Raw genomic sequence first — 12,150 nt, forward strand, 5'->3', positions numbered from 1 at the left:
CTTGTGGGTATGATATAAGATGCTAACATCCCGTTATTGGTCATGGAGAGGGGTTATCATGTCTTGTGGGTATGAACTTTGTGCCTCGAACTTTCTCGCTCACGACTCATTCATGATTATCCGTAATCATGGTAGCATCCACATTATTGTAGAAGTGTTTAGAAACATTCAATTTTTATTTAAAATAAGTGACAATACATTATTTACTTTTAATTTCTATGGGGGCACAACATAATCTGAAACATCAACAAAACAAACTAAATGCAGCCAACAAGAGTGTAGAGTCACAAGCTTGATGTGTGCTAGGAAACTGGTACCAAATACTAAACTTGACTACTTTAATACACAAGTGAATTAGTCCAAATACTTATGACACATTCAATTGGGAGACTAGATACATGAAGTGCGTTTGTTTCTAATTTAATCTCAAATCCAAAATGTTGGAGTATAGAGCCAAATTAAAAGTTTTAGCTTCACTGTCCAAATAATACGCAGGGCAGTGTTGCTGATGGATGTTAGACACGACTAAACTGGCAATATTATTATTATATATATTTTTTTTAATTGACCACTGATTGACGCTTTGTCACCGTTTTCTCTAGCACTGTTGTTGTCACTATGATATAAATAATCTCTCCTTCTAAGGGCCGTCCTCCAATGTTCCCCCACATCAATCCATGTATTCCTCGTGTCACTATTTCTATTGTATCTTGTACTCTGCATTGTTGGAAAAGGACTCGTAAGCAAGCATTTCACTGTTAGTCTACTGTTGTTGTTTACCAGGCATGTGACAAATAACATTTGATGTTTCTACTGAACCACCTCCCTCCACACACCTCTGCCCCCTGCTGGCGAAACTCTGGAGCTGCGTTTACGTCAAACCACTGGACCCTTTCAGGTGGCCAACTGGCTATATTACCACCAAATCATTACACAGTTAAGGAATATCTGAGGTTGTGCAAATTCCAATAGAATAGTGAAGCGTTAGGTCCGTTACCACATTGCACACTTGAAGCAGAAGGGAAATGAATGGACACTGGGTGAATACGTTTCTAGAGTCCACGGTTTGACCAACAGCCATTGTACTGTGCACGGCTTGCTCTAGTTACTGTGTGGAAAGGGGGGCGTTGCACTGTTGGCACTTGCAGCGGTGGCACTAGCTATGGAGAAGCCAGTGGGGGGCGCTGTGGAGCTGTGACTGGGCTGCCTGTCCTTCGGGATGCCACTGTGGGAGGCCAGCTGGTGGCCGAAGGCAGCACTGAACTGAGGGAGCTGCTGCTTGGGAAGGGTGGAAATCAAGAGGTCGTGTGGTGGCGAGGGGGCGGGGAGCGCAGTCAAGCCCGTCAAGCCGCTCTGGGGCAACGCTGAGAGGGCAGCCATGGGCTGTAGGGTCACAGAGTGGGAGGAGGGGGGAGTGGACAGAGAGGTGGATACGAGGTGGCCCTCTGGTCTGATGAGGTTGCGGAACTGTGTGGGGTCAGTGAGGGGCAGGGGGAGGTTGTTCCAGGAGGAGCGTGGGGTAATTGGTACCTCCATCAGGAGAGGAGAGTCCGTCTGAAAGGAGTTGGCGTGGGGAGAGGACATGTGGTCGTTGTAGGAGGATGATACATGCTCGCTGCAGTAATGGCTGCCCTGCGGAGACGATGTGGGCGCCTCCGGCTTGGCCAAGATGTGGGGCGGGTGTGTCCGGGGGACTGTGCGGGTGGAGGTGGTGAGGCTGGGTCCCGAGGGAGGAGTCTGGCCCTGGGCAGTGGGCTGCTGAGGTGACACCGAGGGGGAGAAGTGGCCACCAGCAGAGTGCAGCAGGTTGTCCTCCAGCTCAGAGAAGTTCCCTACGGGGATGCGGCCGTTGAGCAGGTCCCCCATCCCCCCCGGCTGGACCCCTGGCCCAGTGAACACTGCTGCCATGGCCCGGTGGTCCACTCCATCTGCCTGCGCCAGCTCCGCCATGGAGGTCAGGCACACCAGGGAGTCTGGGTAGGAGCCCATCAGCCCAGCCTGCAGTGCTCGTACCAGCTCCTCAGCCTCCTCTGTGGTGGGAAGCAGCTCCCCATTCTTACCTGAGGATATACACAATATCTCTTACCCACACCGTAGGAATCTACCAACCATCCACCTTTCTCAGAGAGCAGGAAGAAATGTTTGAGTAAATACTTAAGCCTTCAGCTTATTCAATAATATTCAGACAAACCTGTTCAAATAAAACTATTTTTTGTAAAGATAAAAATAGCTGATGTCTCACACATACACACACAAGCTAAAATGACCCCTATTTGGAAAGTCTTGCTGTGACAGCTTATCTGGACAGTTACAACTAGAAGAATAGAATAACATTATGAATAGGCCCTAGAGTGGTGAAATCCATGACAACAACAAGCAAAAAATAAATAATAATAAAAGTACCTTCAAACAAGTCAAAGTCCTGAAGGTCATCGGGGAGCCTGGGTAACACGTCCGAGAAATCCTCCTGGTTCAGCTCGAGGTCGTTTGGAATGTCTGACATGTCATTGGTGATGTCATCGGGAAGTTCATCGGTGCTCAGTTCAGGCGTCGAGGGACTCCTGCCATCGAGGGAGAAAAAAAAATAAAAAAATCAGCAAGTACATATGGACTGTTCATGCGCAACACACACTCCTAGTGTCTGGAACAAAATGTTCATAGCAGTGGAGGTTCCTCAGAGGAAGGGGAGGACCATCCTTCAGAAAAATTTAAAGTGAAATGTTAAAAATTATCCTTTTTAGATGAAACTATAATAAATATAATCACGTCACCAAATAATTTATTAAAACACTGTTTTGCAAAGGTTTACAGTAGCCCAACACCCTCTAGGGTAGCACCATGGTGTAGCCGGAGGACAGCTAGTTTCCGTCCTCCTCTGGGTACATCGACTTCAATACAAAACCTAGGAGGCTCATGGTTCTCACCCCCTTCCATAACCTTACACAGTAATTATGATAGACTGGAGGACATCCTCTGGAAGTTATCTGAGCTCTTGCAGCATGAACTGACATGTTGTCCACCCAATGAAAAGATCAGAGAATGAATCTAGTACTGAAAGCATAAGATACAGCTAGCTAGGACTGCAGTGTATAAAATGTGGTGAGTAGTTGACTCAAAAGTGAAAGATAGTTTAACAGTTTTGGAAAAAATTATTTTTCAAAATGAAGGCGAGAGAGCTAGCTATATTTTGTATTTTTTTTTCACTTTCACAGCTAGCTAGTTTTGGCCAACTAACACTCAGCTCAAACAGAGAGGGATGTTATGTTAGCTAGTTGGCCATGGCTATCCAACACTGGAACTCTTTCAAGTAAAGGTAAGCTTTTGGTTTTATTAAATGTATTGCCAACGGGGCCCGCCAGTGTAATTGCTAAACTGCTCACTGTACTGCATGATTGTAGCGGGTTAACTAACACGTTAGTTACTAGAACTATGTTAATGGCGCTGGAGGAGATGGCTGATGTTTTGCAGGCTCCTTACCAATTGTGCTATTTAGTGTTTTTTCGCTTTATTTGTAATTTATTTTGTAAATAATCTCATTTTCTTTAACGAGTCTGACGCAAATGATTTACTCCAGATACCTGACCAGGCCCAAATCCCTGTCATTCTCGTGAATAGAAGACGCAGATACAGGGGACGCAGGTCCGGGTGCCTTATGAGAATTTGTTGGCGAGTGGGTAACCTGCCTCTACCATCCGTCTTATTGGCCAACGTGCAATCATTGGAGAATAAACTGGATAAGCACCGTTCAAATCTATCCTACCAGCAGGACATTAAAAACAGTATTATCTTATGTTTCACAGAGTCGTGGCTGAACAACATATACAGCTGGCTGGTTTTTCGTGCGTCGGCAAGACAGAACAGCTGCATCTGGTAAGACAAGGCGTGAAGGTCTGTGTCTATTTGTCAATAACAGCTGGTCTCAAGGTTTTGCTCACCTGAGGTAGAGCATTTCATGATAAGCTGTAGACCACACTATTTCCCAAGAGAGTTTATCTATATTTTTCATAGCTGTCTATTTACCACCACAAACCGATGCACTAAGACAGCACTCAATGAGCTGTATAAGGACATAAGCAAACAGGAAAATGCTCATCCAGAGGCGGCACTCCTAGTGGCCAGTGACTTTAATGCAGGGAAACTTAAATCTGTTTACCTCATTTCTACATGTGCAACAAGAGGGATTTTTTTATATTTTAAACTCTAGACCAAAAGCCTTCTGAACAGCTTTTACCCCCAAGCCATAAGACTGCTGAACAGCTAATCAAATGGCTACCCGGACTATTTGCATTGACCCACCTTCCCTTTTTTTAAACACTGCTGCTACTCTCTGTTTATTATCTATGCATAGTCACTTTAACTCGACCTACATGTACATATTACCTCAATTACCTTCACTAACCTGTACCCCCGCACATTGACTCGGTACCGGTACTCCCTGTATATAGCCTTGTTATTGTTATTTTATTTTTCACTTTATTTAGTAATTATTTTCTTAACTGCATTTTTAGTTAAGGGCTTTTAAGTAAGCATTTCACGGTTGTACACCTGTTGTATTTGACGCGTGTGTTAGCGTCAAATAACATTTCATTTGATTTGACTATGACGTTAGCTAATATGGTGAAAACGATGTAGGCTGCGTGTAGCAGTTAATGTTATGAAGGTTTGGCTTGGAAAGTTTTTTTTCTCGCCTGGTCACAGACAGTTGTGCTCTTAAGTCCACAAGCGAAGGGAAAAGGTGAGATGAGAGTGCGTAGAAGTGAGGAGGAGTATACAATGAGCAAAGTGATCATGCTGTTTGTACGTGGCTGCTATGAATGTGAACTGTGTTTGCAGGTGATCAGTGGTGCATTCATTCTGGCGATTCTGTTGAAAAACGTTTCACAAACAGAACGGGGATAAACATACCTGAATTTGTCCAATAGAAACACATGTTTAGAATTGTTGGACTAATGACTACACCCTAGATCAGCTAGATGCAGGCAAGAGCGTGCAAGGCGGTATTGAAATTGTGTCACTTTCACCTTGATTACTCAAATTTGTCTCTCTGTCCTGTGTGCACCCACGTTGTAAACTTGAATTCATAGGTTAGATTGTAGCAACCTCGTGATCGGTACAGGGAAAATTCTAGTATCATTGTAGTAGCCTAAACCTATATAGTGCACTACCGTATAATCAAAAGTAGTGCACTATATAGGGACTAGGGTTCCATAGGGCTCTGGTCTAAAGTAGTGCACTATATAGGGACTAGGGTGCCATTTCAGACCCAGTGAGAGACCAGATGGTTCTGGGGCAGACCTGATGTTGGCCTGGGTGGGCATGGTCAGGCTGGAAGAGGAAGGCATTCCCAGGTTCCCCTGGGGCAGCGCCGGCGGGATGGGCTTCTGGGGCCGCCACGGCCCTCTCCTCCTCTTCTTCTTGTGTTTCTTGGTGAGTGCAGGCGGTTTGGTCTTCTTACGCGGCTTTCGCTGCTGCTGCTGGTGGTGCTGCACTCTTCGGTTACCGTCTCCACGCAGGAAATTGTCCTATAGGAAAAAACACGTGTCCGTAAGTATAGTATTACAGAGCAGATAATGTGGCATATGTATAACAATGGTACTCCCAATGTACTGACCATCTTTTTGGCATGCTCTTCACAGAGCGGTGTCTGATGCGTGATGTCAAACACAGGAATGGAGCACTGTTGTCCATCGGCAAATTTGGCTGTGCAACTGGAGAAGAGCTGCTGGGAGCGATTCAACAGAATGTCTACAGAAACACCGTGAAGGAAGCACTCCAGAGGAAAAGAGGACAACTGTCATGTCTCAAAAACAGAAGCCATACTTTGAGTCTGTTAAGTTCTATTAGGACAAGTTATAAAGCCATATTCTGCAATAATGACAGTTTGGTCCCAACAGTCCAGTGTGCCATGTAAGAGGTTGGTGAAAAGGATACGCTGGAAGCAGTGTCGGGTGAAGGGTAGAGCTCGGCTGCTACATGCCTGGCCCTTGGTGCTTCCAGTGCAGATTCCCGTCTCCTGCTGCCCTGGCGCACTGAGCAGAGAGACAGATAGGCCCACGCTCAGGACACAACCATGTCAACACTCTCTCAGCTCTTCACAACTATCATTACTGACCACATGACCAGTGTGAGAGGGCTGGCCGATGCCCGTCACGTAAAAAAGGGTTTTACTAAAAGAACTGGAAAGGTTTCTTCCAAATTTTTATAAATATATAAATACAAAAAAAAGGCTTAAAAATGGCAGAGTTAAAATTGTAAAAACAAGGACTAAAAAGATTAAGACCAAGAATAAAATAATCTTCGCTGGTCTATCCCTGCTTACCTCTCTTCCCCACTAGCACGCTCCCACAAACAGCTATAGCTCATCATCTCATTTAGTGGCAGGGGTCCTACAATTACCTCTTTAGCCAATAGCAAATTCAGACACTCAATTTACTAGACACTTTTAAATGGTTCTGGTGAAATTAGATCTCAACTATGGCATGATCTGAATAATATAAAAGTTAAGCAGGAACCTGCTATATAATACACATAGAAATAAAAAAGAAACGCACAAATACAATTTAAATAAGGAACTGTGCTCAAATGAGGATGTACTCACATCACAACCAGGAAAAGTTTTAGTATCTAAGTCATTAAAAAAACATTTTTTTAAAAACATTTTCCCATTGACATGGTATTGGAGGAGACTAATAAGGTTAGTCAGGCTCAATTTCATAAATGGGAGTGTTGTGCACAGTGTTGAGTATTTGGTTTACCTTGAGGTCTGGGAGACCTTGCGCAACTTCTGAATCAACTGGCCAGCACAGTCGGGGTCTTTACTGGCAGCGTGCAGCAGGGCTTTGCGGAAGGCATAGTGGTATTTCTTCTGGCGGATGGTAGCCCTCTCCTGCCTGCACAGGTGCTTGTATTTCTCCTGGAGGTATGAGCACAGCCGAGCCAGCCGCGTTCTCCGCGAGCTGCCAGCATCTTCATCTGAGCTGGAATTAAAAAATAAAATAAACAAGTCAAAAACAAATCCATGTTTGATTTCAAGATAGTCTAACTATGTACGTAAGAAACTTACACATCCTGCAGGTGTCCTTCCTGTAGTCTCCAGGCATTGTGATAGGGTGGAACTCTCTCTGCCTCTACTTCATCATCCTCTGAACTGTCTTCAGACCAGTCCAACCCTGAAAGAAGATAACCTGTTAGTACAGCTGGTCTCAGCAATATAATGTCAAATGATCTTTGTCTCGTTTTACACAGACCCAATACGACATTCAACTAATAAGCAAAATACAGTATATCATGTGAATAGGGAGGAGAGGTACCTAGATGATGGAAGAGGTCTCCGTGCTCCTGATGTCTTTGGGTGCAGAGCTGCACCAGATGCTGTAACCTTGCCATGCAGGCAAGGGGAGGTGAGAAGGCAGCCGGGCGCATGGCCACCACATGACGCTGAGTGCTGTCCCAGCTACTGGATGGCAAGTGCGTGGCAGTGAACAGAGCTTTCCTGCCGAGGGGGGCACAGGAGGACTGCAACGGACTGGGAGCTGTGTTGGGGGGCAGTCCGACAGGCAGAAAGGCGGGAATCTGAGGTGGAGCTAGCTTACATGATAAACCCTGTAGCTGTCCTGGGAGGACAAACGAGGGCATGGTGGAGGGCTGGAGGAGTCCTGTCTGCAGCTGTCCAGGGAGGACAAACGAGGGCATGGTGGAGGGCTGGGGGAGTCCTGTCTGCTGCTGTCCTGGGAGGACAAACGAGGGCATAGTGGAGGGCTGGGGGAGTCCTGTCTGCTGCTGTCCTGGGAGGACAAACGAGGGCATGGTAGAGGGCTGGAGGAGTCCTGTCTGCAGCTGTCCAGGGAGGACAAACGAGGGCATGGTAGAGGGCTGGAGGAGTCCTGTCTGCTGCTGTCCTGGGAGGACAAACGAAGGCATAGTGGAGTGCTGGGTGGGCTGGAGGAGTCCTGTCTGCTGCTGATGGGGAAGATGAGGACGGAGGGGCGAAGAGCGGTGCACACAGGTAAGAGGAGAGGGGCTAAAGTGCTCTGGAGGTGGTTGGAGGAGGGCATTGTCGTGATGGGGGAGCTGGAGTTTCTGGCTGAGCACCAGTCGACTGTGTAGTTTCTTCCTGACGGTGGAGCCCTTCCGAGGAGGGCCCTCTTCCCCATCAGTGTCCTCCTCGTAGAAGGCAAAAGGGTCCAGGAGCTCCCCATCTGGGAGGGGTAGCAGACGGGTGCAGGGTGGAGAGGGTGGCAGCTCGTCCAGGCCATTGGAGGCCTTCAGAGCTAGCGAGGGCACAGTTATGTTAAGAGCCACTGACTCCAGGTGAGGTCTTGAGCGCATCTCCTCCAATGCATCGTGTTTCTTCTTCCGCTCCTTCTTGGGGATAAACCCAAGGACTTGAAGGTGGCTGTTACAGTATCTGTGGAACAAACACACCTTTAACATGCTGTTTCACAACTATGACAGATAAATCAATCACAAAGACCTGACGTCTTCTGTGGCGAGGACAGCTTCTACTGGAACGCCACACCCACCTGCGGTCCTCAGACTTGGGGATGGGGTTGGTGCATCGTTGGCTGTTGTACTTGGCCACATATTCACATTGCTTGAAGGGAGCGGTCTTATCCTCCAGGACATGACGGATACAGAAGGCATAGCCATTGAGTCTGCGCTGCTTGCAGAGCTTTGGGCTGTATGAGCACAATGGCTTATTGTCCACCTCCGAGAAGTGGATGTGTTTGCCCTCATACATCACGTGACTCTGGTCCTTGAGAACATCAGCTGATGGGAGAGGGAGAAAGCAAGGAAAACCATGAGTCTTACATTATGCACAGTAATCACTGAGACTGCCCTGAATATGCAAACAAGACAAGAACAGACCACGGGTACAGATTGAAATAAGCATTTACAGCTCCTCTGACTCTATAGTTTGACTGTTGCTAGCAAGAACATTAACATGCACAATTCAGGCAACTAATTAAGAATGTGTTCATATGGTAAAGAAAATAGTCTACTAGTGTAAAAAAACGTTCCAAACAAACATGCATACATGACTAAAACATTAGGAAGAAATCATGGGTGAGATTGAAAATGTCAAGATACACCTCTGTGGCATATGCCTATATCTTAAATGTGTTTTTGAACCAATGATGTAAGGGACATTTTTGGCTTAGCACAGGCAGGTTTAGAATTTAGACTGTATGCTTTCCCATACCTGTGGCTACTGTCAATTCAAGCGCACGGGATGCAGCGTCAGACTGAAGTTTTCCGTTACATGCAAATGCAGGATATGGACACTGACTGTACTGTAGTCACAATGTCATTTGCGCGACAGAAACGTCACCAGTTCCAAACGGAGGGTAATACAGTACAGTGTGTCCACATAACATTGAATTAAATGTGTCTCTAGTAAAAACATAGCTATTAGCTAGCTATATAGTTAACGTTATGATTAAATCTGAATTGCATAGCTAACTAGCTAAACTAAATACAAGAAAACATGCACACTTGAGCAAATTTAGATTACGAGTTAGCTGAGCAAGTTAGTATTTGTTTAGCAAATAATTAGCTAACTACACAGAACAATGAACGTTGCATAAATAGGTACCTACTAGTTAGCAAAACAAATAGTTAGCTAACGTTATGATATTTTCCTACTTGCTACCTAACGTTAGCTAGCATAGCTAACAACCTAGTTAGGTAAAGTTAACAAACCGACCTAGTTAATAACGTTAGCTACCTAGATGTTGTGTGGTAGTTCGCTTGCTAACTAAATAGCTGCATTCTGGCAAATTTGCAATAATCCGAAAAGAGTATTGGCATTGGACAACAAGTACACATGTAGATATGTGGTTAACGTATACATTAACATCATACAATAAAACGACCTTATAAAATTGCAATTTTAGCCTGCTACGGTCTAGTGATAGGTAGCTAACTAGCTAGCACATTAGCTAGCTACGCTAAAAACACAAGTAGCGGTAGCCAGGAAACGGAAACATCAATACATAGAACATTTCTATGAAAATGGGGAATTTACAATACATTTTAGTGTATTTGGAAATAGTTTAAAATATAAAAAGTACTTAAGATTAGGATTTCACGACAATCAAACCGCCTAATTTGTGGCAAATAGAAAACAAAGGCAAGGGGAGGCACAGATGCTCGTTCAAAAAGGCCTTAAACGAAATATTGCCCGCAAGTCATCTGGTCATTTTCTTTTTAAGAAAATTAATACATTTAGGTGAATAACGAAACGTTGTTAAGATATGTATATAATAAAACAACTCCGTAACTATCATAATCATATGTTGTGTGATACAGATAACGATCAAAGGTTAAACATTTAACATGAAACGATCAGACCTAGTAACCCTAGGGCCTCGAGTAGCAAAGTCGTCCCGACTAGCCCTGCACCATAAGCGGCCTCCTCAAAAATCGAAGTCGAGGCTTCACTTACCTTCAATTTGTATAGGCTGTGTAAGGTATTCGCTCCTGATAGAGTAGAAGTGCCTATTACAACCAGCTCGCCTATTTGTGCATCGATATTCGATATTTTAGGTAACTAATAATGCTCCTATCTGAATACAATATCATTGAAAATACTGATGCATGTAAATGTAGATTATCCACAGCAAACATTAGCAGGTGGGAGCTGCTGAGGATTTTAGATTAGTCCACAGCAGACTCCTCACAGCACCACTACAGGCACTGCGGGGACATGACACCAGTCCACAGTCCAACAACAACCTCTCTACCATATTGGAAATTCAACTTTGTATAAACTACAGCAGGGAAGAAATGCAATGTTATGTCTTGTCGACTGCATGCATGGCAATGCTGATTGAAGGGTAGAGTAGCTATAGTTATGTACTTTTAAATAAGTGACATTTCCCTGCTTATATCAACATGGTTTAGAAACTCTCATTTAACACATGTCAAATTCCTATCTGGCAACGGGCTGATGTCACATTCTTTATGAATGCGTTCTCTACTCTGGCTGTTGCCCAATGCTGATGCATCCCGTGCCCATTACCTACTAAACACTTGGAACGCTAAAACATTATAGGAACGCAGTTTAAGGCCCTACATCCCACATTTGTCATCTTCTTTCCCCAAGGAAAGTGTTTAAAAGTTATTGTTTTTTACTTTCTTGCCTTAATGATTTGAAAGGCACATGTTACCAGCTCAATTTGACCATACTACATGCATTTGTGGGTGTGTGATTGTAAACAAGTATTTAATGAAGGTATTACAATTTAGTAAATTTGATCTATTTCAACAGTGTAATACAAATATTTGTGATCACTGGTATAAACTGTGCTATAATAATAATAAGTGGCACATAAGATATTCCACTGTGATAGATTGTGCTGACCAATGGCTCTATACAGGCTTTATCTAAAGATTAAGAATTAATCAATGCTTTACCATTGATTACTACTGAAGAAAAATTGATTTCTTAAATAGTTTCTTGTATACATTATCTACAAAGCAGCATATTCTCAATAGTCATTGGGGAAAATACAATCTTTACACAATTCACAGCTGTAATATACATACAGGAAATAAACTATTTATGCAGCTGGAAGACTGAAAGGTGCTTGTAGTGCATTTGGTCAATAAGGGTATGAGGAAGTTGGTTCTCAAACCTCCTCAGGGACCCCCAGACGTTTTACAATTTTGTTGTAGCTCTGAACTACCTCACATGATTCAACTAGTCAAGGGCTTGATGATTAGTTGACAAGTTAAATCAGGTGTGCTAGCTCTGGAATAGATAAAATGGATGGAACGGCTGTGGATCCTGAGGCTAGGTTTGAGAACCACTGCTGTATAGGGTTGGAAGTTGTGTGTATAGTGTACAGAAAGTTGTGCATATAAAGTGAGAGAGGAATAGGCATCTATTAGAATGACTTTACTGCATAATAAATGTGTCTATGGATGTTTAACAGCTATTTTTATAAGTAAGGATTGGATAGGTACTGTATCTATCGCATTGACTTTTCAGAATACATTAAAGTAACTGTCCAGTGAAATTCTCACTTTTAAAAGTTCATATTTTGTTAACTCATTCCAAAATAATGTTGTTGAATCATGTGGCCAAAGCATATATATATATTTTTTTTTTAACACATAAAAACCACCACCTCAAACTTGTATTTT

The 12,150-nt window shown here is 43.9% G+C and overlaps 1 protein-coding gene across 1 annotated transcript; it reads right to left on the reverse strand.

Annotated features, from left to right (window-relative positions):
- Positions 1-276: 276 nt before the first annotated feature.
- On the reverse strand, positions 277-10,763 carry LOC120064123 (INO80 complex subunit D-like). The gene is made up of 10 exons (XM_039014487.1): positions 10,448-10,763; positions 8,523-8,769; positions 7,311-8,407; positions 7,064-7,169; positions 6,756-6,977; positions 5,932-6,029; positions 5,612-5,745; positions 5,296-5,522; positions 2,404-2,561; positions 277-2,060 (listed from the first exon to the last, which is right to left on the reverse strand). The coding sequence occupies exons 2-10, from the start codon at positions 8,738-8,740 to the stop codon at positions 1,102-1,104; spliced, it is 3,219 nt and encodes a 1,072-aa protein (XP_038870415.1). The 5' UTR covers positions 8,741-8,769; positions 10,448-10,763; the 3' UTR covers positions 277-1,101.
- Between the last annotated feature and the right edge of the window lie 1,387 nt (positions 10,764-12,150).

This window comes from Salvelinus namaycush, chromosome 19, assembly GCF_016432855.1.
Source record: "Salvelinus namaycush isolate Seneca chromosome 19, SaNama_1.0, whole genome shotgun sequence".
NCBI lineage: Eukaryota > Metazoa > Chordata > Actinopteri > Salmoniformes > Salmonidae > Salvelinus > Salvelinus namaycush.